This window comes from Camponotus vicinus, unplaced genomic scaffold (assembly GCF_025532165.1).
Source record: "Camponotus vicinus isolate PSW18456_S1 unplaced genomic scaffold, iyCamVici1.0 SCAF_2, whole genome shotgun sequence".
In the NCBI taxonomy this organism is placed as follows: Eukaryota; Metazoa; Arthropoda; class Insecta; order Hymenoptera; family Formicidae; genus Camponotus; species Camponotus vicinus.
In genome coordinates, this window is record NW_028141956.1 from 535,398 (window position 1) to 561,039 (window position 25,642).

At 31.7% G+C, this 25,642-nt stretch overlaps 4 protein-coding genes across 17 annotated transcripts in view; 2 read left to right on the forward strand and 2 right to left on the reverse strand.

The window, feature by feature from the left end:
* Wun (wunen) overlaps positions 1–12,413 on the forward strand; it is a 31,904-nt gene extending 19,491 nt beyond the window's left edge. Inside the window, exons 5-8 of one of the 3 annotated variants that reach the window (XR_014436988.1) lie at positions 4,741–4,798; positions 5,592–5,768; positions 5,859–5,954; positions 6,526–6,666. Coding sequence is in view for 2 of the 3 variants with exons in the window: in XM_083090126.1 (XP_082946252.1) it covers positions 4,741–4,798; positions 5,592–5,768; positions 6,526–6,633; positions 12,197–12,292 (439 nt within the window). In the remaining variant the exon portion in view is untranslated. Of the gene's footprint in view, positions 1–4,740; positions 4,799–5,591; positions 5,769–5,858; positions 5,955–6,525; positions 6,667–6,722; positions 10,747–12,196 lie in introns of those variants that run through there. The other 2 variants (XM_083090126.1, XM_083090127.1) reach the window with 2 other exon arrangements.
* A 1,605-nt stretch (positions 12,414–14,018) lies between these two features.
* On the forward strand, positions 14,019–15,919 carry LOC145967358 (dimethyladenosine transferase). Its single transcript, XM_083092182.1, has 5 exons — positions 14,019–14,286; positions 14,424–14,790; positions 14,925–15,270; positions 15,426–15,532; positions 15,793–15,919. The coding sequence occupies exons 1-5, from the start codon at positions 14,238–14,240 to the stop codon at positions 15,833–15,835; spliced, it is 912 nt and encodes a 303-aa protein (XP_082948308.1). The 5' UTR covers positions 14,019–14,237; the 3' UTR covers positions 15,836–15,919.
* A 564-nt stretch (positions 15,920–16,483) lies between these two features.
* Positions 16,484–21,976, reverse strand: LOC145967354 (uncharacterized). Of its 4 annotated transcripts, none has more exons than XM_083092174.1 (7): positions 21,867–21,976; positions 20,352–20,816; positions 20,040–20,267; positions 19,631–19,902; positions 19,375–19,551; positions 18,785–18,995; positions 16,484–18,450 (listed from the first exon to the last, which is right to left on the reverse strand). In XM_083092174.1, the coding sequence occupies exons 2-7, from the start codon at positions 20,777–20,779 to the stop codon at positions 17,319–17,321; spliced, it is 2,448 nt and encodes an 815-aa protein (XP_082948300.1). In that variant the 5' UTR covers positions 20,780–20,816; positions 21,867–21,976; the 3' UTR covers positions 16,484–17,318. The 4 variants fall into 4 exon arrangements, with proteins under 4 accessions (XP_082948300.1, XP_082948301.1, XP_082948302.1 ...); XM_083092175.1 differs by having other exon boundaries at positions 21,871–21,969; XM_083092176.1 differs by lacking the exon at positions 21,867–21,976 and adding an exon at positions 21,748–21,858.
* A 186-nt stretch (positions 21,977–22,162) lies between these two features.
* On the reverse strand, positions 22,163–25,378 carry LOC145966186 (FYVE, RhoGEF and PH domain-containing protein 3). 9 transcript variants are annotated; one of them, XM_083090101.1, is made up of 9 exons: positions 24,621–24,857; positions 24,412–24,542; positions 24,237–24,345; positions 24,124–24,140; positions 23,702–23,888; positions 23,205–23,617; positions 22,987–23,124; positions 22,597–22,833; positions 22,163–22,524 (listed from the first exon to the last, which is right to left on the reverse strand). In XM_083090101.1, exons 1-9 carry the CDS (start codon positions 24,811–24,813, stop codon positions 22,384–22,386), a joined length of 1,566 nt encoding a protein of 521 aa, XP_082946227.1. In that variant the 5' UTR covers positions 24,814–24,857; the 3' UTR covers positions 22,163–22,383. The 9 variants fall into 9 exon arrangements, with proteins under 9 accessions (XP_082946227.1, XP_082946225.1, XP_082946226.1 ...); XM_083090099.1 differs by adding an exon at positions 25,318–25,378 and having other exon boundaries at positions 24,124–24,345; positions 24,412–24,774; XM_083090100.1 differs by adding an exon at positions 24,982–25,075 and having other exon boundaries at positions 24,124–24,345; positions 24,412–24,774.
* Between the last annotated feature and the right edge of the window lie 264 nt (positions 25,379–25,642).

A 25,642-nucleotide genomic window follows, 5' to 3' on the forward strand; every position in this document is an offset into this window, starting at 1 on the left:
CGGACGTGCCGCTTACAATTAGATCGCGTGACGGTAACAATTGCGGGGGCAATTACGGGCACGATTGAGCAAAAAAGCGGGGAGGGGAGGAGAGGACGGAGAAGGGGGAAGGGAGATTTGTCGTCTCGCGCACACATTTCGTTATTTTTGCTTCATTAACGGTCTCGCGCGTGGCGGGCCACGCGACAAGTTTATGAACACGAGAGACGAAACGGTAATTTGTGGTCAAAAGGGAGACAAGCGCGGAGGAGACGGTCGCTTTAAATCGATCCGATACGCCGACGCTTGACTTTCATTAAACGCTCATTGGATTATTATCAGCCCGTTTGTCCCGCTTACTGCTTATCAAGTTATTTATATGCGTCCCTCTTAATTATAGCAACACTCGATTTTTTTCTTCCTGTAGGCGAGTCGATTATTTCCGGAAAGCACTAATTTATTTAGAAATTTGACTCTTTAGGAGAATGATGCAAATCTCTGGAAATGATATTAAATAATATAAATAAAAATAATATAAAAAATAATATAAAAATAAAAAAATAAAAGAATAATATAAAAATAATATAAATAATATTAAAAAAACTTGTTCAAATGAATAGATGTCTGTAGTGTATTGTATAGTGAAAGAATGACCTTCTTAGATATTAAACGCACCATATTAAAGTAAAATCATTTTTCGTTTCACGAAATATCACGAATATAAAGAGAGAAATGTAAAATAATCAATTGAAATGAATCGATCTTGACTGATTATGAGATAAAAAATTGAAATTGTCATCTTTTCGAAAAATTACACCCTGGGGGAGGTATCCTGTTAACACATTAATTAATTCTAGCAAAATTCAAGCTTCGTTACCATTTTTACCGAATTGATTATTTCGTGTATGCGAACTCATCTTAATCGAGTACGGAAATTTTTTGCACGCCCGGATATAACGTATGTACCTATCCCGTATTCCAGCGGCCGGTTTTAACGGATACGGGTGCGCGCGCTTGCACAAAAAGAGCCACGGTAACGAATGACAATGAGCAGCTCTCCGGTCGAAGGGAGAGGAGGGCTTTGCTAGCGATTCGCATGAATGAGATTCACGCCAAATCGTGCAGTTTTTCATTCCTTTAGCTCTCTCTCTCTCTCTCTCTCTCGCTCTCTCTCGCTCTCGCTCTCTTTCGCTCTCTTTCTCTTTCTCTTTCTCTCTCGCTCTGTCTCTGTTTTTCACTCTCTTGGCCCTCTCTCATCGCCCTCTCTAACGAGAAGGCCATTACACGCTCGAATTGCTATCCACACCCCGTTTATTGTCGCTAACAATGACGATCGGTTCGATTCAAAGACTCGCACGTTAATCTCCATCCCGTCTTGACAACGGCCAGACCTACCTCTACCGATCCCATAAACATGTTTTCGCACATGTATTCTGCCGAGCTCACATTTCTCCCATCGTTTCTTTTTCGCTTCCGGCGCATATTTCGGCTGTCTGTTGGTAGCTTCTACTGTAACTACTTGTCCGTGTTTTGCGAGCTACACAATTGCGCATATAATTTTCGATGTCGTACAAGATGTTTCTCTCGGGGCTGATGTCGAAAGACGTGATTTCGACGACGAAGCGCATCCGATTCACGAGGCGTGACTAACTTTAGCACTTTACAGAATCGCGACGTTAACGGAAACGAAAGCGGAGCTTCTGAAATGCGTCTCGGGCTGCTTCTTCTTTTGTTCGTGTCTGTACAATTTTCGCCTTTAATTTACCGGTAAACGCGAAACGCGAGCGGTCGCAAAGTCGAAACGCAAAGCTAAAAGGCTCTCCATGGGAGATAGGATTGTCTAAGACATGCGATGGATTACATACGCGGCTTATTATACTCGAAATAACTCCGAGCTCTCACCAACGCGTTCCAACACGTACGTCACTATATCTTTTAGAAATCGAGAAAACACGCCTTGCAAATAAACATCTACGACCTGGCAAGGCTGATTTTGCACGCTCGACTTTACTTGAATGGAAATCATAGGAAGAAAAGCTGAAAATTCGTCTCCTCATTCTTTCCCGACCTGCGGGATATCAACCTTTCGAAAGAATTTTTTGGACGGTACATGTTGGTTCCCTTCGAAGATGCAGAGAAGAAGGCATGTCGAGAACGTTGTTCGAGACAACGTCATTCATTCAATAGGTTGTGCATTATCAATCGTTTAAAATAGATACGTAATACATGTGATAAGTCTCTTTTTAATCATCATTCAACACAGATATGTTAGACTTCTTTCAATTCTTTGCATCTCGTGAACCCCAAGCGCGCGTGTTGAGATTCATCTCGTACAGCGTGCATTGATGTCGTACGAAAGCGGTTTAATCCGTGAGATGAACCGAACGCGCGTAAGCAGAAGCTGTATCAAGAGGGAACATTTTCGAGTTTCTCTCGCTCTCCCTTTGTACTCGGGAGCCTCGCTAAAGTTCCAGAGTCCACGAAACAGAGTCGACGATTAGCGCTCCGTACGAGTTTACGTCACATGCATTCTTCCTCCTCGTCGTTTTCTTCCTCTTTTCTTTTCCTTTCGCCTCTGAGAAAGACGAAGAGGGAGAAAATGGTCTCGAGCGAGCGTTATCATCATATAAGCGAATGAAAGGAAAGGGGGACGGCCTCTGTGTTATAATAAGGCCCCCCGGTACTCTTTCGATGTATGTACACTACGTATATAGGGTGTCTCATATAAGTAAGGGACAAATTAAGTGCACTGTTATATTCCTTGCTAAAAAATAAGCGCTTTATTCCTTTAGCATAATTTCCGCACATGCATCGTTTTGAAGATGTCTTAGTTTTTAATATATTTCTTGATGGGTGCATTTCTTGATTCTTTGTATAAAAATGTTGATATTTTTGTTATATAATTAATTTTTTAATTTAATTAATTTTTTTAGTTAATTAATTTTTTAATATTTACATTTTTATAAAACACTTGAAGAAAGGATTGATAGGATATAAAGCGCACATTTTGCTGCTTTAAAAAAATTGTTTTATATCAACTCAAATAAAATTTCTTCAAATATTTCACTACAGGGTGTATCTGAAATGATACACTAAACTTTAGGAGCGTATTCTAGAGGTCAAAATAAGACTTTTTTTTCCTATGAACATGGGTCCGCAAATGAACCCCCCTCCGAGCTACAGGCTCCTAAAGTTTGGGGAAAAAATTAAAAATTGGCTGTATTTCAGAAAAAAAAGGTTTTGACGTTACCTATCACCCTCTCTTGAGAGATAAATAAATTTGCGTTGCGGATGTTTGGTCAATTTAAGACATTTTCGAATTTTAGCTCGGAGGAGGGTTCATTTGCGGACCCATGTTCATAAGAATAAAAAGTCTTATTTTGACCTCTAGAATACGCTTCTAAAGTTTAGTGCATCATTTCAGATACACCCTGTATAAAAATGCAAAAATATTAGACTTGATTACAACAAAATTCTTAAGAAGGAAAACAGCAAATGTCCTACATGTATTAGAAAAATGAGACATCTCGGAAATGACGCATTTAAATAAAGCCAGGGGAAAAAGATGTTTATTTTTTCACAAGGAATATGATAGTACACCAGTTTGCACCTTGGGTATACAACATTCTGTGTATATACATGTGCTCGAGACCGTATCACGCGAGTCATTCGCGGTCTTAGCGGGGACAGTTTTATGTATATAGGAAGATTTAAGGAATCAAGATGATAAAGCGTGACGACGTTACACAGAGAATTCATTCATGTCCCCTCCGCGTGGTAATAGTCCAAGGAAACTGCTTGGAGCGTGGAAAGAGAAAAAGAGAGAGGGAGATGGATGAACGAAGGGCGAGCAGGACCGTCACGGTCTCTTCATTGACCCGTCATTTACCAGTGTCACCGTGCAAAGAAGAGTCCTTGAGACTTACATAAGAGCGCCGGGGATATATATGCCTTTGAAAGAACGCGGTGGTCGTGCTTTCATCGTTAATTACCAATATATCCTGTCGTTACGTCCTCGTACTTATGTTAGCGTTGACAGATATATGAGCTATCACGCACGCAAGATCTCTCTGCGTAATCTCAGTCTTAACGACTGGTAACCACTTGGTTTCCCCATTCGTTTTCCTCGAGCGAAAATGTCAAGGAAATGTTCCAATCTTTGATATTGTAAATCAAAAATTCTGTAAAAATGAGATTAGATTGAAAACGTGACGTTACCAGTTGATTAAAACACAGACATGATAATTCTCAGTAGCGAACACTGAGAACCGACAGCCGCAGTCGAATGGGCGAGCTGCAGGTCCTAATTAACGTAGCGTGCCCTCCGAATTTTTTTACGAGCGCGTCTCTCCTACAGCGAGACGTAGAGCGGTTGGTGGGGAAGGGGGAGTGAGGAGGGGGAGGGGGAGGGCTAAGTATCGAGTCTCCCTTGCGCCCTTCTCGCATTTTTTGCTCGTGCGATGGAGATTCGCAGAGCCCTGCCTCCTCGTCTTTTTCTTCGCATTCGTCGCTCGCGGCTACGCGACTCTTCGTCGATCGTAATCGGCACGCTACGCACGCCCCGAATTTAATAGCGATAAAATTAATAGGGGGAGGGAGGAGGGAGGGTTATGCGACGATTGCGATCGCGCGAGAGGAGGGTGCAAAGTGCAAGAGCGATCTCTTTTTTTTCTTTCTCTTCTTCCTTCCTCCCCCTCCCCCCCCCCTCTTTTTCGATCCATAAGTGGGATTTATTTGACACCGTACGATGGATTATTTCAGATTATCGTTTCCCTCCGGTCACTCGTCCTTCTCGGCCTACACTATGATCTACCTCGCGGTAAGTAGTCTTTAAGTTACACACAAGCGTTGCGTCGCAACGCATCGATTTGCATGCGCGGGCCGGATCTTAATCATTCATTCAACAGGCTCGATACGAGCGTATCGTTTCGCAGACGAGATTGCGGAATCCACGCCCGTGAAATTCGATTTGCATAATCTTATATACGAAACGCTGGAGAATGTTACAGATATCCGATTCGCGTGGACGATAAAATTGAATCGATACGGCGATGCTGGTATCGATGATTATGAAAAACAGGCTGATTATAAGTTACAATTGGAAAAATTGAGTTAACGCGTGTACTTTATTTTATACCATTATCGATACATTCCAACACTGCGGTTTTAATACTAGTTGTTGAATTAAAGAATTTTTGAATTAAAAAATTCCCCCCTATAGTTATATTCTTTTCTAAACATTTTTTTCCAAATTTATACATACATTATTTTTATGCCTTTATATCGATGACAAAAATAGCTTTTAAAAATTTCGATCAATTTCTTTTCCAGCAAAGATTGTATCTTGTATGTTCTACTGTTTTTCATTTAATTAAGTTGCAAAGATAATTCAATAATCAAATTTTTCCAAATTTATATAAACATCATATTTATGCCTTTATATCGATGACGAAAATAGCTTTTAAAAATTTCAATTAATTTCCTTTCCAGCAAAGATTGTATCTTGCATGTTTTACTGTTCTTTATTTAATTAAGTTGCAAAGATAACTCAATAATGAAATTTATAAAAGGAAGGATTACTAGAAGGCATGGGATACTTGGGATTTTTTTAGATGTATCTCCAATTAAGGATAAAGTGGAAAGGCAGCAAATTGCTCAGGCACTTGCTTCAACTTATTTGCCTGTTGATGGCCTGGTTTACGGCTATGACAAGAATTTCCAATTACAAACATCACTGGAGTGATGTTCTCGCCGGATCTACTCTTGGCACAATCGTCGCTTTACTTGTGGTGAGCATCGCATTGTTCAACCCTCAATGTACTCCATCTCAACGATGCAAAATAATTTTGGAAGACATAATTTTGACATATTTTTTTTAGAATTAGATTTTGATAATCCAATAATTGAATAAATTATAAAAAAAGTTGCAACAAGTAATTATTTTTCTTAAACGGAATTAATTGTCACATAATCATGTAAGTAATTGAAATAATTAAAATATTAAAATATTAAGATATTTAGATATTTAGTAAAAATATATATTTCTTAAATGAAAACTGAAATAATTTTTCTCTGTCAAATTTTAGTCGGACCGTTATATTTTGTTGATAGAATTTTGAAGTGAATTTTAAATATTTTAATTTTCTAACACATTTCTATTTTCTTCTTTTTTTTCAATTCTTCAAGTTGGGATTCTGTTTATTTACTAGAATAAAATCATATTAAAGAATATACTGAAGAATAAGATTATATTATCTATACACATCGCTTTTTCAGTTGTAGGTCGACAACTAATTAATAATTTTGATTTTCAGAGATTATTATTTTGACAAAAAATATTATTATACATTTACATCAAATGTTTATTACCGAACACTGCATAATTTCAATTTACAGTTTAAGTGTCTGATATTAAAATTTTAAGTATAGTTTTAATTGAAAGGTAAAATATATAATCTCAATCATAACATTGAGAAATTGTGTCAGTCGATGTAGAAATCTATTCGACGAAAGCAAAGCGATCGAGATTTTTGAATGTTTCCTCAGATGCATTGCGTGGCAGATCTCTTTGAGGAGGAGAGAGAGAGGCATTCTTCCACAGAGAAGCATCGACCTGCCGATTACGAAACGGAAACTGGCGTCGCCAGCACACAGGTGAATAATGGCACTGCTAATCGCAACTGTTGACCTAACGAGCTCGCTCTTCGCTTGCTGACTGCAACAAGGCCGTGACTGTCTTCTAGTTATCTCTGAGAAGCTAAGAAGGTGTCCGGATTTTTGTTTGGGGAACATCAGACTAGATCTCGTCTGGACATACACGTTGGCGTAGCCTTCTCCAGCCCTGGATTCTCTCTAGTGCGACGAATTTTAGACACTTTCAAGAATATACTTTTTTTAATTCCAAATAGCAAATTGCCTAATATTGTTTTTTAGGGACGTTTCTCAACGAATACCGACATCTCCTCGCCGTGTTTCCTTTTCCAACATCGTTATATAAGCACTTGAAGCCCTCGTTAACGCTCTGCTGATGTTGTAGAGAAAAAGAGAGGAAAAAGGGAATAGAGTGCAATGTAGCTATTTTGCGAATATTTTTTATTTCGTTAAGCTTTGTTTGACTGATTATGCGAACGTGTTTGACGTGGAACGCGATGTATTTTATGTGCAGCGAAGAGCGATCATTTTATTTTATGCCTTTGTCTTAGCTTATTGTAATGCTCGAAGGGTAGATGTGCGCTTAAAAATTTACGTTTGTGATGTTTCTTGCGACTGATTGACCAAAGGCGAGAAAATCTCGTCGCAAAGAAGCAGTCGGTATTAACTGAAACGGAAAAGAAAATTATTTTCGTAAGTAATATTTATAGAATTTTAAGTAATAACGGTGAAGATGATATTTATTTCTTTACATCGTAACATATATTTATTTTTAATCGAGAATTGGTGCTTCAAGATTTAGCATAATAGACCGATCATCTTTTCAAGAAAAATCGTCCTTTTATTACGAGCAATGAAAAATTGATGATCGGAAATATTGTTTTGTATTATATTAATATATGTATAACAAGTATCTTAATTATGTTGTTTACATTACTTTTAAAATTAAGAAGATAGTAAGGCTCTCTTATGTAAAAACACGATTTCAAATATCGTGGACTATAAGAGTCAGACGCGAATGGATGTTCGTCAGTTTTATAGAAAGTTAATTCTTCTGTAAAACTGATTAATATGCACAGGGCATGAATTTTTCTTGATTAAATCAAAATTTGAAATCTCCTAAATAAATTTTAAATCTCCTTTCGAGATTTCTAATACCCCTTTGAGAAGATCTGAGCAAAAAAATATCAGGTCGAAATCGCTGAATCAGACATCGAACCACGAGTCTTACATTATCTTTCACTCTTTATTATTTTAGCAGTTTCTTTATAGCGCGCGATAGTTGTTGAAAAATTTACACGCGTTATATACAAGAGACTTTCAAGTACATCTCTAGGAGCTTTTTAAGTTTGCTATTTTTTAATAGCTTCAATTTATGTTTTATATACGTTAGTCCATTCTACAAAGCAGATATATAGGTAGCAATTAGAATCGCAGGTAATAAAATCTAAATTATTAGAGTATTTGGATTATATAAAAGACATTCGGAAAGAGATATTGATAATATTTAAGATTCAAATCGATTTCGATCTTACTCTGTAACTGTGTTATAATTCAACGACGTTGCAAACTATCAAGTGACAAAGTTAACGATAGCGTGCCGCTCATGTCACTGCGATAATTTTTTACTTATGACATGTCCTAAAGCTTGATATATTGTAAAATTTTTTATTATCTTTTAAGCCCGACCTGCGGCCGATTTGCAATTTCAGTCGATTTTACCTACTACCATCTTCCATTTTTTTTATTTCTTTTACTTCTCTGGATTTCTCGCGGAAACGTAAAACGCTCAAATTCAGGAACGATATTATAAATCGCGTTTTGGTATGCCCCCTGCACTGTGTATATGTATGTGTGTATGTGTCCCATTTTAGTATTACTTTAAATTTTATAACATAATAATAATAATAATGTGGGGCGAAACGTGGCAGAGTAGATAGCGCACTAGTCTACAAAGCTAAAGGTCCCAGATTCGATTCTCGTAGAATCGAAAAAAAGTATACGCTCGCTTCTCTCTCGGAAGGCAGTGGCAAACCATCGAGAAAATCTTGAGAACATCTCTCTAATGTAGCCGTTCGGAATCGGCATTAAACTATAGGTTCCATATATAATAATAACTCTATAAATTGTATGGAGCAATACGCAGTAAGCAAAACTCCGTATGATTTATAATTATTACCGTCCTGAACTCGAGCGTTTTACGTTCTGCGAGCAGTCTATATGCTATGAAACAAAAGCTGATGATAACAAGTAAAATCGGCCGAAAAGTCACTTGCAGGTCTGCTTAGACCAAGAGTACTCTTACTTCATGGCTTAGACGAAGGGTAAATAAATTAAAATTTATTGCGAAAAATTTATTTTTATGAATAAATGCCTAATTTTCATCATCATAGGGGATGTGAAGATTTTTTATTTTTTTTAATTCCTTTAATTTTATTCTATTTCTTTTTCTTTTCCAATATTCTTCAATAAAAATTGAATGAAAAATTTATTTTAAAACTATATATATATAGAATTTGTTATTTTAAATAACAGGTAAAGTATTATTTTTTAAATGAAAATAAGGGATTAATAAATATGGGATTAATTTTAGTTTTCAAATAATTTCAATAATTTTTTAAAATTCTTTTTAGTCTTTTGTAGTAATTTTGAAATAAAAAGTGATAAAAAAATGATAGTAAATTTTAAAGACATTTTCTTATTTCAATAATTAAGAATTTATAACATCATAAAATAAATTTTTCTATAAATCTTTTTAATTTATCTGTTTCATGTCGAGAGAACATTTATTTAGTCTCAATTTCAATCAGTCTATTTCTGGATTTCCAGAAATCATTTTTAAACGTATATATAGATTAGTAGAAACACAGGCTCTTATACTTAGAACCATTGCCACAAGTCGACTTTCTATATGACTTTTTATGGCATTGCGCCGATATCTATCGAATGTATACATCATTAATCCTGAAACATAATTAGTATAGATGATACATACAGTATATGGTGCTCTAGAATTTTAATTAAGTGTATGATGGCGATCCGCCATAATTTAATTGAAAGTATTTGGTAACCACCGTCATAGAATGTCATGATAAAAAACCGCATACATTCGCATATATCAATATATATATATATAGAAAGATTTTTATTTATTTTATAAAAAAATATATACTATATATATATATATACACAAGAGAACACACATTTTGTTATGTATAAATATTTCGTATATGTCTAATTTTAAATTATCGTTATCTCTCAATTTGAGCAGAGTTCCAAAATTCTCGATAACGAAGGATAAATGATTCAATTGAATCGATATATTGTTATAATACAATTTTACTTATAATGTTTATAAATATTTCTTCCATCCTTTGAATAATTATACGCTTATGTAATTTACTACGATCTAGATAATTTAGAAACGTGTAATGTACACGTTGTCTTAGGATGCTTTTAATTTTAACAATAGATTTTTCATTACTAGAATTTATTTTTGTTGGATTGAGATATCGAAGCATTAATTTTGGAATTGTAATGAAATCTTACTTGAAATAGAAAATTAAAATTATATATAAAGTTATATACAAAATTTTTTAGTGTTTTTAAAAACAAAATTAATTTGAGTTCAGTAAAGTTACAAGATTCAGTAAAATTAAAGTTGAGATTTCTGAGACACCCTCTACATTATATTTCATATTTGGCGCAAGTCAATCCAACAATACATCTGTTACGAATAATAGCGATCTGATTGCTGTATCAATTGTGTCTTTCTTAGATATGTAATCGCGAGTGCACAGTAAATTACATCTGTCTGATCGCTTTAAAAAAATAGCATATATGATATGAAAGATAGAACGGGATCATATACTATTACACGAGACCAAGATTGCTTTACAATTAATCTAACGATTCTTAGCGATCTACATTTATATATATTCGTCGAATGAGAAATTGTATTATGATGCCTGTGTAATAAGGACATTAATTACACACGGAACATTCGTCGTTTTGTCCTGTGTAATATTGAGAGCCACGCGTGAGGCCCTTGGCGAAGCGTCGCCAATAAATGCTGTACATACATAGGAGTAGGAATAAATTATTGAATTAAATGAATCACGTATCTCAACGTGTGCTGTGTCCTTGATTCATACCACCGAAAATGATGACTGCGATCACCATGAGATAAATCGCGCGTCATTCTTCAAGTCGAAAAGTGAGCCTTTTACGAATGGCTATTCATGATTAATGTTTGTCATTTAATCGATTTTAATCTCTATAGTTATTTGTTGTTGCGATAAGATTTTGTACATAAGAATTTCATCATGATTATATGTCTCAGACCTCTATCGAGCAATCTTCTTAATCGCGATCATAATCGTGTATATTGTAAGTTAAACAAAAAGAATAATTGATTACTTTGAAATTATTAAAAAAATGATTATGAAAATAATTAAAAAAGTTAAAAGTAAGAAATTATAACAAATTGAATATATAAACGCGGACAATAATGATTGTACGATCGCGAATTTGAATAGAATATAAAAAGAAATTAAATAATCATTTTTCTAATTAAAAATTAATTTTACCTCGGTTCTTAAGAAGGAAATCTTAGAAATTTATTTCATACCGTTCTAATCGCGATAATATTTAATTTTAAAAATTAAATAGTATAATGAAAAAAAATTTAATCTTAAGATTTATTAAAAAAAATATGAGTTTCAAGGAACATTGATATACACATCAATTCCTTTTTTTATCTAAAACAGTGTACCATTTATTTTAAAAATATAAAGTTTACACACAAACATATAACGATCAATGTTTTTATAATCAATACATACTTTGACACTTCGAAATAGTTTTTCTATTAGTTTATAATTTTACAATATTTATATATTAAGAATACAAATAGAGAAAGAAACTTATTAACAGCGATACTTTTTATGTAAAATGGATTTAGGATCGTTTTAATATTAATCGATTATGATGGAACAACTGTGTAAGTATATGAGCTTGATAATTGGAACCAGTAATATTCTGCAATGTATACACTTATATATTATAAATATTGCTTATGTAAAATATTTTTTATATTTCGCTATTGCAGATCGCTTACGATAAATCACTTTTGCATTATAATTTCAATGGGCTTTTTCAATTATGGCATTATTATACATGTTTGTACGTCATTTCGAGCTTTTATTGATAATTTTTTTTCATATGTACGAGAAAAATGTATTTTATTTTACTCTCTACTTCATTTATTTATTAATTTAAAATTATATAACCATTTGAATGAATATAATTATTCAATAATAAAATTGCAAACACGCATTAGATTAAATAATATTAAGTATAAATTATATAATAATCTTTTTATAACAAAATTATCATACAATATTATTTAATATGTATTTATGTATACATCTACACATGTACGAGATATATTCTATTAATTTTCATACAGAGTATTTTTGATGTTTCATAACTTTCGTGTATTTTCGTGTTAAAAAAGTATTTTTTCTTATTTCTAAGCTGACAAGATATTTTTTGTTAATTACAGGATGAATTACACCCGTTACAAATGAGAATGCAATCGTATGGTGGACTTGATACGGAAGATTCTACGAAAAAATCGCACAGACGCGGTTCTGATTGAAAATTCGTTAAATAATCAATATACTCATAAATATAATGATTTTACACTTATATTTATGTCGTAAGAATCATCTTTGAAATATTCTTTTCAATTAGAATTAGAATAGAATATCGACGTAAAATAATGAGCTAAACTACTTTGTGTGATTTTAATTTTTACGTATAGGTAAATTATTAATGTAATTAGATGTATTTATCTAGCTTATATACTTATACATGCATATAGTACATATAAATATGTAAATTTTATAGTTAAAAGTACAAACTTTATAGATATATATAAATAAATATAATTATAAAGAAGATTGTTTTAAAGATAAAAAACAATCAAAGACATAATGTAGAAATTTGGAGAAGAGATTTATACATGATAAAATTATACATAATAAAAAAATTATTTGCTTTCAATTTTCAGCACAAAACACAAATTTTAAATTTAACTTAATTTATTTATATTGCAATTGTACATGATTTTTTTATGTAGGAAGAAATTAATTTTATCGTGTACTTTCCTTCCCCTTCTTTTATTCTATTTACTTTTTGAATGCAACATAAAATATTTGAAAATAGCAATCTTGACTTATTTATTCCTTCTACAGTTTTTACGATTATTTGACACCAGTTGAACAATTTTGTTAGAGTCAAACTTATTGTCAATTGACTTATTTTGGATGTTATATTGTATACATATATATGAATTTTTCATCTAGAAGCTCTCCTCCAAAAAATTTATCTAGTTCTTTTTCATTAAAGAGAGAAGCCTAAACAAAATATTTATTGAATGTACCGATTTCTAGAATCTCGATAGAGACTAAAAAATTCGGGAGCGGGACGCTTGACCACGTTGCGATTGATCACAGCCAATTATATCGAGCTGTGCCTAGGGTAACCAGCAATGATTAACCAATCAGAGAATCCTATTTTGAATTGGCCAATTGGCGACGTGATCAATTGGGTCTCACTCAAAAATTCTCTATTCAATAGCTAATCAATACGTTCAATAAACATTTTAAATGCACGCTTCTTGATGCTATTTTCGCTTCGCAGCGCAAGCTTCTTTATTCTGATTGGACCGTCAGACCATTAGAAATAAAAATAGCGTCAAATGAAATACATCCGTAATCATACTTAAAAAGTAAAAATAACAATGAATAAAATGAACAATTCCAGGTCACGTTCCATTTGGCGATAACAACGCTAGCGAGCATCACCTATCTTTGTTCAACTTTCAATGAATAACAAGAATGAAATGTTTTCACAATCGTCAAGAATGTGATCTAGTGTAATTACATACATTTTTGACCTCGTCTACAATGGATCGCAAATCGTAAGCAAATTGACCAATCACAGTCTATTATTTAACAGAATAATCAACTGTGGTTGGTCAGTTTGCTTACGACTTGCGACTCGTGACCCATTGGGTGCATCCAGAAGCACAACCGCTCATTGAGCGGCTAAGTAGCAATTGAATGTGATTGGTTTCTATCTTAGAATTCACCAATCACATTCGAGCTACTTAGCCGCTCAGTGAGCGGTTGTGCTTCTGGATGCACCCATTGGCCGCATTCAGCGGACTCAACCGCTAAGTAGCAATCAAATATGATTGGTTTCTACTTTCAGGTCCGACCAATCAGCGTCGAATTACATCGGAAAATCTAGTAATGTTGCCCAACTGTTGAGTCTGCTGAATGCGGCCATTGTAAACGAGGCTTCTCATAAGTTATGCCCACACTTTGGCTGGGTTCGCTTTGCACACTCACGCGCTGTGAGCATCATTTTGTCTTTATTGCACATTGAATATCAAACAAAGATAGAACGATGCTTTCAGCACTGAAGCGTCAAAACGAACGCAGCCTTTGTTTTGTGTGTATGCCATGTGATTAACTTTTAAAAAACAAGGTGTTTGTTTTTTAATTAATTAATTTCCTAATTAATAATTAATAGAAATGTCAAAAGTACGGGCTGTCAGCACTCACAAAGAAGTGGCGAGACAAGGTTTTATTATATATTTTATATATTTATAGGTTACGTGTGGAAAAAAGCACAAACACACATTAATATAATATGATAAATTTGTATATAAAATTTGTACATTTATTTCTTTGTTTTAAATTTAACTTTTTTTTTCACAGGGATTTTATTTAATAAGAGTAAAGGTCAGCACATCTTGAAAAATCCTTTAATTATTCAAAATATGGTTGAAAAAGCTGCTCTTAAGCCAACTGATGTCGTATTGGAGATCGGTCCTGGTACAGGTAATATGACTGTAAAAATGCTAGAAAAAGCAAAGAAAGTAATAGCGTGTGAAATCGATCCAAGATTGGTAGCAGAATTACAAAAACGTGTTCAGGGAACTGTTTATCAGTCAAAGTTACAGATAGTGGTTGGAGATGTACTAAAATCGGATTTACCATTCTTTGATTTATGTGTCGCAAACATCCCATACCAGATATCATCACCATTAATATTCAAGTTACTTTCTCATAGACCAATTTTCAGGTAATTACGAATTTAAGGTTCTATAGTAGAAAGATATTCGACTCCGATAATTTCAAATTGACACATTTTTAAATTATTAGTTTTGTGAGATCAAGATCTTTTTTGTAATTTTATATAATTGATGTGTTTTCCAGATGTGCTGTACTTATGTTTCAAAGAGAATTTGCAGAACGCTTGGTAGCTAAACCTGGTGACAAACTATATTGTCGCTTAAGCATTAATACACAATTGTTGGCACGAGTGGATATGTTAATGAAAGTTGGAAAGAATAATTTTAGACCTCCACCTAAAGTAGAATCAAATGTAGTGAGAATTGAACCAAGAAATCCACCACCTCCAATAAATTATCAAGAATGGGATGGTTTGACACGAATCGCGTTCATCAGAAAAAATAAAACATTGTCTGCAGCTTTCAAGCAAACCACAGTTATTACTTTGTTAGAAAAAAATTATAAAATTCATTGTAGTTTAAATAATAAGGTAAACTTAATATTAAGATAAATAAAATGATACTAGATAGCAGTATGTGTATGTGTGTATGTGTATGTGTGTGTGTGTGTGTGTGTGTGTGTGTATATATATATATATATATATATATATATTTAAGTGTCTATTATATTTTAATATATTTACAGACTCTGCCAGATGATTTTGATATAAAGCAATTGATAAACCATATATTAAAAAAAGCAGATGCTGAAAATAAACGAGCCAGGACTATGGACATAGATGACTTCATTAGGTACAAATAAACAGAATTAATAACAATTTTTATATATTATATATGTATGTGTGTGTGTGTGTGTGTGAGAGTGTGAGTGTGAATAATAGAAGACTTAGAGATTCAATTATCTAAATTTTAAATCTAACAATTTATTTCAATCATCGATTGTTTCCATTTATATCTGTACATATTAAGCTACACTTTAAGGTCATTGTCACAAATCACATTATTAAGGCTAGGAAACATTGAGATTAATAAAAATGTATCTTTTTTTCCAGCCTTTTACATGCATTCAATGCGGAAGGTGTACATTTTGTCTAAATTATATATTAAATTATGCATTGTTGATTTATTAAACTAAGAATTTTATAAGGATGTGTAAAATAAACATATTTTGTTTTACAATTGTAATTTGTTTTAAAATTGAATATCATTATTTTCTGCATGATAGATAAAATATTGATTACTGATTATATGTTATTCTATATTCTTTTCGCGCGCGATTCCATATATTTTTACCAATCATCATTTAATAAATCAAATATCTTTCATGTTGATGTGTAATTATTCAAATTATGTATTATATTACATATTATTTATTATATATATTGCAAAAACAATTCTATATATATAAAAGTTTATATATAATACTAATTTGCAATCTTTAAACAATACACATTAATATTTTTATTTTATTGTACAATTTTATCTTGTTTTTTCTAGATATATTATAAAATGTAAGATTTATATTTCTTAAGATTAAAATTTTCTCGTTCATTTATTTTTTAAAAACTAATCTCTAACGATGAGACGTTTTATTTTTATACAATGTAATGATTATGCAATTATAGGTATATATGTATGTTCTCAATATATGTACATAAAGAAATTGTTTTTATAGAAAATAACTTATAAACAATATTTTCAGAAAAATAAAAGTTATTTTGTAAAAAAAGCCATTATTATACATAAAAGAAATACAGGTGTAATATTTCCAATTTTAATAATTCATAAACACACATTCCCATCATACATATTTTAATATGTAAATTTTAATTAAATTAATGGTTTATGAAATACACATATTTACAATCTTTGGGACTCAAATCTTATGAATCATTTTACATATATATTTCAATATTATAATAAAATATGCACAAATTGCTCTTTAATTGTCAACATAATGTTATATATAAAGAGTAACTTGTGTGCACAATTATATATTATATATATGTAGTGCTGCAAAATTATATTCCCATGAAAGATAACGTGATAATTCAATGTATCTTTTATAATGCATTATAAAAATTATGGCAACAATATTTGCACTATTATTATAATGACGTGATAATGTATGTCATGTCCAAATTCCAATGTTTACTATATACATATTTCTTCAGATAAAGATTTTAAAGATAGTTTTTTCTTTTTTTTTTAATATGAATGGAACTATTTTTTGTGCCCCACACAAGCAAATATAATGTAATCTCAAAATATTAATTCTTAAAAAAAATATAACATTAAAAAAAATATTCTTTCAAAATATTGGGATTTAGTATAACGAATTTATATGTAGTATATGTACATGTACAAGCAATCATAAAGTTAATTTAGTATTTTGAATTAAAATTCATGATTGTATAATATGTGTATATGAACACAAAAGAGATACATTTGTATGAAATTAACTAAATTAAATGTTACATTTTTTTTACTATGAAAACTCAAATGCCATTATCTTAAATCGAAATTTGTTATCTAATGTTAATATTGACTAATATAAATCATGATGTATATGATAATATTATCCTGAATTAGAGCTGGAAGAAGATCGGAGACGTCGCTTTCTTTTCTTTGATCTCGACTTCTTTTCATTTTCAGACTTTTTATACTTCGATTCTTTGCGCGAATGTTTTTCTTTATAATCGGAATTATTACGATCGGAATGTTTCGTCGGATACGTGTCATTTTTCGATGAAATGGACATTGTTAAGATTGTACTCGCATTGGATTGCGATAAATTAAATATCCTGGATTTATGACGTTCCTTGTCTTTATGTTTGTCTTTGTGTTTTGATTTTCTCCAACGCGAATAGGATCTATTAGAATGATTACTACACTGACTATTCGATCTTAAATGATCATCTTCTGAATCAGAAGATTCAAAATAATACGTTTTCTTTTTTGATTTAGATTTATGTTCATTTCTTGGCATATCTTTATTATTTATTGAGGCACTATCTTCTTGATTTCCATACTCGCTCGTGTTTCGAGATTCTCGGTGCCTATAACTTGACCGTTTATCTCGTTTAGAAGCATTAGAAGATTCACTGCTACTTCTAGATCTAGATTGTCTGCTTTCGTTACACTTTTGATCTTTGTTCTTAAACTTCAACTTTTCTAAAGTTGAAGTTCTTTCTTTGTTTCTCGTTGTTCTTCCATTTTTTGCTGCATGATCGTGTACACTGGGGGAACGATTCCTTTTCGATTTATGTTGTCTATGACATTTAGTGATTTTCGTCTTATTATCAGTTTCTACACTACTATCACTACTAGATGAATCTTCATCTGAGTAACTTTCCTCTCTTTTAATAAGCTTTATTCGCCCTGTACCTTTAGCCTGTACTCTATATGTTGTTTTTCTCGATCGTTTTTCATTACGTTTCATTACATTCTTTAAACTTTCAGATGAACTGGAATCAGAATTGAATATTTTCTTTTTGCATCGTTTATTGCGATTTTCTGTCCCATACAATCTTTTATATTTTACGACTGTTCTTTTTTCTGATTTGCTGCCATGATTTCGTTTACTTTGTTTTGGATTATCGTCGGAATTAGTATCACTACTTGTCGAAGATGACGAAGACAATTCTTTTGCAGTGTGAGATGTACTCGGTAGTGTCAAATTTTCCGGACATATTTTTCTTGAATTTGATCTAATAATAAAACAATTATTGTATTAATTATATACATATTCTATAATCTTATGTATTATTATTAGAGGCGAGCAAATCTGCTCTCACTCCCGCTCGTTCCCGTCAGCGAGACTGGATTCTCGAGACTCAGATTATCGAGAATCCAGTCTCGCTGACGGGAACGAGAGGGAGTGAGAGCAGATTTGCTCGCCTCTAATTATTATATTCTACTAATATAAATGTGCTAACAATTTTTAAAGATATTTTATGATCATATCAATATGATTGAATAATTGAATAAGATAAACATACTATATATAGCCCTTGTTTAATAAATAGTTCTTCTGTAACTCACTGTGTATTTTCATTAGATACATGAGAAACATGGTCAGAATCAGAAGAAAGTAATTCTATGATTTCTGGTGTTCTTTCATGACGTGGTTTCACATAGCCAATAATTTCACACTCGCCATCTGATTCAGAGGAACTCGATGAAACGATTAAGAGTTCTGGTACATTGTAAGGTGTTTCTATTCTGTGAAATACTTGCCCTACTGTACTAGGACCTAAAATATAGGATAAATATATATAATTATGTATGTATTATATTTTGTCACTATGTATTATATATTATAAAAAGCTTGAAATACAATAACATGTTAAATGATGGATATTTTAACTTATATTTATTCACAACTTATATTATGAGCCTAAGATTAGATTTTCACAATTTTGCAAAATTAAATAAAAAAAAATAGTAAATTTTTCATTAACAATGTATAATTATCATATGATTGTTCAAAAATGTGCTCCTTGATATTGGGTGTTTATGCTTTGTGAATGTAGCCCACATTTTTCTATTCTATTTTTTTTTTGTTTTTTTCTCTATTTTGATAAATGTATAATTATAGAAAATGTGTATATATAATTCATTAATTTTTTTACCTGGCATGTTGATAGAGTGTGATATTGTGTTTGGTATTTCGGTATTTCGGTATACTCTTAAATCAATCGCTTCATCGAGTATTCGTACATCTGAATTATCAGAAGCAATACTGCTGCTGCTGCTAGGGCTACTAGGTGTAGGTGAAAAAATACGGGTTGCATATTCATTTGACAAACCTGTAACAAGTATATATATTATATATTATTTGTAATTATATATGTCATTTTTAATCGTAAAATTCATATAAATACAAACCGCGTGGTAAGTAAGTAACAGATTGATCGTATCCAACTAAATCAAAGTTAGTTTGGGCAAAATTCAATAATTCGTGCGCAAAATGATCTGTATGCGCAGCAAGGAAAGGTTGTATAATATTCCGAAATTCAGGACTTCTAATATCAAATCGCGTTAAGGCATTCATTATTATGTTCAATGCATATGCAATAATGCCTGGTTCATTATTGAGTAAAACTTGTAATTCTCTGTTTATCCATGGTATAAGGCGATCTAATTCTTGTGGTTGTCTTCTACGATATATAATTAATAAATTAATTGAAATATATTATTTTATGCATTTTTTATAGAAAATATTTTTTTTAGTATAAAGTTGGAGATTTAGAGGATAAAAAGCAAGAATAAATTCAAAACTATAAGAAATATTTACCTGTAATATTCGGCACTACATTCGCGAAAACGTCCAAATATGTCAGGTAATGAAGTAGCCCATATACCATGCCTATAAACGGTACGACGATAATCTGTAGGATTAGCGCGCCTACGTCTGCGCTCTTCTCTAGGCACTTGAGGTGCCATACTCGGCAATTGTTCACGTCTTGCAACTTGTTCCGGATTTAATAGCACACCATGTCGACGGTTGCCAGTCATTGTTGTCCTAAGAAAGATTGTATAGAATTATTTTATAAATATCTGTCTTCTCTGATAAATTATAAAATACATTTATTTTCTCCTTATATACCTGTAAAAAAATCGACCCAATCGAGGAAACCCAATATCACTCCAATTGTCATCAACGTCCCAGTTGAAATTCAAAGGAACTTGTGGTTGAGAAATTTGAGATAATTCGCGAGGTATGTGATATTGAGCATAATCCTCCTCCGATCTCACACTGTGTATAATCGATTTGAATGTTTGCTTGCATAGAGGACATTCTGTTTTTATTTTGGACCACTCGAGCAAACAATTGAAACAGAATTGGTGCAGGCAACTGTCCGTAAATGAGGTGTTAACTAATTTTCCTAAGCAAATGCTGCAATTTGGTGGTGGAGAGGTAGCGCCATCGCTTCGCTCGCTATTATCAGCATTTTGTACAGGAGCTTCAGATTTTATAGGCTCTTCCTGTCCAGTGTCTGCGCTAGAGTTTTTTATTTCTAGTGGGCCTTCCATTGCTATCTATTATAAATATCCATTCGTAAAGAAATTTCTGCAAAATAAAAAAAGATATATAAATATATAACAGCAATTTTCTTTTTTAGAAATGGAATAAAAAAGAATTTTATATATATATATAATTTCTTTTTGTTATAGTAATTGTATGATTTACATATATTTGTAAAGTTGTAAAATTTAGTCTATAAATAAATTATATAATTATCTATATAAAATTCATCATATAAAATAATGATAAAACATTGACTGGAATTATATAAAAAAAATATTACATGTCCAAAATATACACAGTACATATTGAAATTTCCGAAATTATGAAAATATATAAAATAACGTTAATATGTGATGCGACGTAAGATATAATTTAGTATTATAATGTATAATAATTAAATAATAAATATGTGTCATATATAAGCAAGATACAATTCCAGTTACCGGAAACAATCAATCGGTAAAGCTTACGTCATTTGACGTTCGATTACTATAGCACAATGATTATAGCAAAATCAAATATAAAAAAATTTTCTCTGTGAAACTCGAAAATATCTGATTCGCGTCAATTTGCGCATATCATGTATATACGTATGTATGTCCCGTTGCTTTATATTTCTTCCGTGGATATATATCGTCGTATTATATTACGCGTGAAAGAGGAGAAAATATTGGAGACGGACGTCCGCGGTGCATGTCCATTATTGCGTCTCATAAGAAGGTTTCTCGCTTTATAGCGTAAAGATCGATGAGACGAAAAGCGACTCCCACAATTCCGATAGAATATCGCAAGATTCATTAAAAATTATGAACGTGAAACAATCAATCGAGATGCTAGCGCGATAAATAATATAATTATACTAAGAGAATGTCGTAGAGGAGGAGAAGGAAGGACATAATAAGTGTCTTTACTGACTACTTGGCGTATTTTCGATAGTTTTTCACGAGTCGCAATATTTTTAACTTTTCCGTACAGATAACGTTGTTCTGCGATCTTATGCTTCCTTATCTCCTCCTCCTTTGTCGTCAGACGCACGATACTATTCGCAAATGTGGAGTACACCGTTTGTGATTGATCGTGATGTCTACTTACCTACCCATTTAACGAGAACAAATATGTTCTTTACGGTAGTCCCTCTATTATAGCCCCGGCCATAAGCGATAACCGCGGTCAGTACACTGCGCGTGTAACGCAATGTTCCCAAATCGAAAGAAAAAGTTTCATTCCGAGCACGCTGATATTATTGCGCATGCGTGGATTTTGTCTTTCAATCTGAGCATGGTGGTATCAGTGCTTAGTGACTCATAGGGAGAAATAATCTGATGCGAAGAGGGGGAAGGGGGGAGGAGTCCTCAGATTAGATTTTTAAGAATTGAATCATATAAGAAATTTAGTTATTTTTGTATTCTAAAATAAAATAATTTATATATGTATACACACGCAATATAAAATTAATAAATCTCTAATAAATATATAAATCATTACAATAATAATTTATCGTTCCCTTATTATGCCGCAATTGAGTATTTTAATTATTTAAATGTAAACAGATTTCTTATTTTAATCTCAATAATTTATCTTTTTCTTATCCTGCGATTGAGTATTTTAACTATCTGAATGTAAAAAGATTTTTTATGGTTGTACCAATGTAGGTAAAAAATCCACCGATTACTCGAAATGGTGATGATGCGTTTTCTTCGACGCTTGACGCAACTGAACTTGTTTCGTGCATCCTGATTGTTGCTAGATCCTAAGGAAAAAATTAAATGTTATTAAAATGTAAATTTCATTGAATGCTATTTCTATGAAATTTTTTACTTACATCATTGTTACAGTTATTTGATTTTCTTAAATATTTATATGTAGGTATACATTTTTTGCTTATATTTTTATGTAATTTTATTTTTTTTGCTGGAGAAGCAATATCGCCAGTTTTAGGAAACCGATCTCGTTTAAATTTCTTGGTGAAAAAAAATAAGCAAGTATCTTCCTGCGGAATATCATCATTGGCTTCATTGTCGTCTTTAAAGTATATAATATTGGAAGAATCCAATGATACCTGTAATATAAAAATTGATACTAATTTACATTTTTGAAGACAATATTATGTGAAAAAGTCTCCTATAAATAAATTGGCTTTTTAATAGTTTAAAAAACATCAAGAATTTATACATCGTCAAGAATTTATACATAAAAATAATGAAATTCTCACCTGTTCATCTCTTGTGTGTCTTTTTCTTTTAATGGACTTTTTTGGTATATCATCTGATGGAAATTCATTAATATTTTTATGTCTAAGTGGCTTTCTCGAGCTACTTTCCTTCCTCAAGGTCTGTCTACATTCGGTATACTGAAAGTGAATTAACATAGTAATATTTTAACAGTAGAATTGAACTAAAGAATGTATATTTTTAACAATGTAACAAATACTTTTTTGATCGCACTTTCAATAGATTGTATCCACTCGTCGCTGTCGCCATTTTCTGAATATAACAGGAATGTTTCATGCAAGCATGTTATACGAAACAATTTTTTGCTTAAAACACATGTTAAGCTGCACTTGTTTAAGGGTAAAACACAAGATACGTTTAATGAAGTTCCTGGCTCGCCTTTACAATATAGTAAAGTGTCATTCAAAAGTACAAAGTATCTCTTGTAAGCAGAATTGCCTCGTCTTGAAACACGCATCAATGGTCCTTGTTTAATTAATACTCTACCAGGTTTAACAAGATTAATCGAAGTAACGATGCTTTTCTGAAGATTTAACAATTTTTGCATTTCTTCATTCTGTGCGATTAAAGTATTTATATGTTTTGCAGATTTTTCAATTTCAACCAAACATGCTACAATAAAAATATAAAATTAAAACTATTATACATAAAAATGTATATGTATGTTGGCTAATATAAATTCAAAATCCTAATTACCTTGTAAAGATCTATACTCTTTGTGTCTATAAGGAGTATGTTGCAACACTTCTTTAACAAGTAATTGATATCTTGGTACTCTTTGCACTGGTGTAATTAACAATGAAGACAATTTTCTGCTTACTTCTGGTCTTGTTTCTTGATCACAAATAAATTTTTTAAATACAGGATCATTATCTTGACTTGTCTGGAAAGATAAATTTGTAGGTAAATTTCAACATTAATGTTTTTTTTATATATTTTTCAATAGAAATATTTTATTATTTAATTAAAAATATTTGAGATAAATAAATAAATAAATATACATTTATATATAATCTTTTTTTGTAATAGATATATAAATATGACCAAATATATATGTAAACTATAAATTGCATTTGAATAAATTGAAACAATAAATTTTTACAGTACTTGATAATTACCTGTAGTAAATTTAACACTTGTGTATAATCATAAGCATAAATAGAATACAGTTTAAAAAAAGGTGCCAGTTTATGAAATACTTCAGTTATATTGTCAGGATTATTTTTTATACCTGCCACTAATTCACCACTCACATTATATAATGTCTTTATATTTTCCAATAGAGTGACAAGTAATGGATGATTCAATAATTTTCTTTCAATAATAGGTTGTATAAAAAACTAGAGAAACAAAGATTAAGAATAATGTTTTAACAATTTCATAATTAAACATACATTGAAATGTACCTCTGTCAAAATTTCCAATTGTTGTAAATAGGTAACTTCTGTAGTTAATATCTCTTGAATAGCTTGTGATCTTAGAGTTCTTTCTCTTTCCTCCGCATACCTTTCACTGTCTTCATTCAGAGCATGTAAAACTGAAAAAATATTATAATATAAAGTTATAAAAACTGTGTTATTAAACATATAAAAGAATATAAATTTTTTACACATACCTTTCATTCGGCTTCGCATACTCAGCATATTTCTTTCATTTATAATGTTTCTTAATTCTGAACTGAGACTAGTTTGTGGTGATAATGGTGAATACATAATTGCATTAAAATTTATGTTTAATATGTAAAATATCGTCTTTGCAGAGAAATTTTCCTGTATAATAAAAAATATAAATGTAAGTAGCAGTATCATAAACTTGATTCCACTTGATATGAATGATATTTCGATTTGTTTTTCAAAAATTTGAATAAGTACAATTTGTATTGCTGTTACTTTGATTTGTTGCGATAGATATTAGTATATTTCTGTATATATTCGTTAAAATTTTAATTAGAATTTGACAAAATTTCATTTAAACACCTGCTGTTTACATACACGACGTTAACGTTCTGATTGGCTGATACGGACATGTCAGAGCCAATAAGCTCTATAGGTATATTGGAGTGAGTCTTGATAGAAAATCGGAGTAGAATTAGAAAGAGACAGATGTTATTTTGGTTGGATCATTGTCTCTTTTTATTATATCATTCAAACTAAAATATTTTTTCCAGATATTTAGCAATAAAGGCGATGCAACGAATGTAGATTCCAAAAAACGTTTTAATTTTATTTGTAAATTTAAACAGTAAAATTGGAAATGGTTGTAAATTATTTATTTTTGACTATGATATTATAATTATTAATCAATCAGCAAACCTCTAACAAAGATAGCAATCCATCCAGGGGTACTTTCCGATTCACGCATGATGCGCATGAAGTGACAGAAAATGTATAGTTCATGTCACGCATATTATACATTTTCTGTCACTTCATGCGCATCATGCGTGAATCGGAAAGTACCCCAGGTTGTATATATCTTCTTCTGCGAATTATCATTTATTCACCTTTTTGAAAACTCGCTCCAGTGACGCAAAATACCAGTGAGTGCTTTTTAGGAAAAAAAAAACAAATAGTCACATGACTCTCGTTAAAGTCTCTAGTCTGCTCTGACCAATTGAATCCGCTTTTGTTCGCGCCGAAC

Coding starts and splice junctions, on each gene's coding strand:
- LOC145967358 (XM_083092182.1), top strand. CDS start 14,238: ATGTCAAAAGTACGGGCTGTCAGCACTCACAAAGAAGTGGCGAGACAA. Junction 15,271..15,425: donor ATTGTAGTTTAAATAATAAG/GTAAACTTAATA, acceptor ATATATTTACAG/ACTCTGCCAGATGATTTTGA. Junction 15,533..15,792: donor GACATAGATGACTTCATTAG/GTACAAATAAAC, acceptor CTTTTTTTCCAG/CCTTTTACATGCATTCAATG.
- LOC145967354 (XM_083092174.1), bottom strand. CDS start 20,779: ATGGAAGGCCCACTAGAAATAAAAAACTCTAGCGCAGACACTGGACAG. Junction 20,268..20,351: donor TTGGGTCGATTTTTTTACAG/GTATATAAGGAG, acceptor AATCTTTCTTAG/GACAACAATGACTGGCAACC. Junction 19,903..20,039: donor TGTAGTGCCGAATATTACAG/GTAAATATTTCT, acceptor TATATATCGTAG/AAGACAACCACAAGAATTAG.
- LOC145966186 (XM_083090095.1), bottom strand. CDS start 24,813: ATGATACTGCTACTTACATTTATATTTTTTATTATACAGGAAAATTTC. Junction 24,346..24,411: donor AATTGGAAATTTTGACAGAG/GTACATTTCAAT, acceptor TTGTTTCTCTAG/TTTTTTATACAACCTATTAT. Junction 23,889..24,123: donor AAGTGTTAAATTTACTACAG/GTAATTATCAAG, acceptor TTATCTTTCCAG/ACAAGTCAAGATAATGATCC.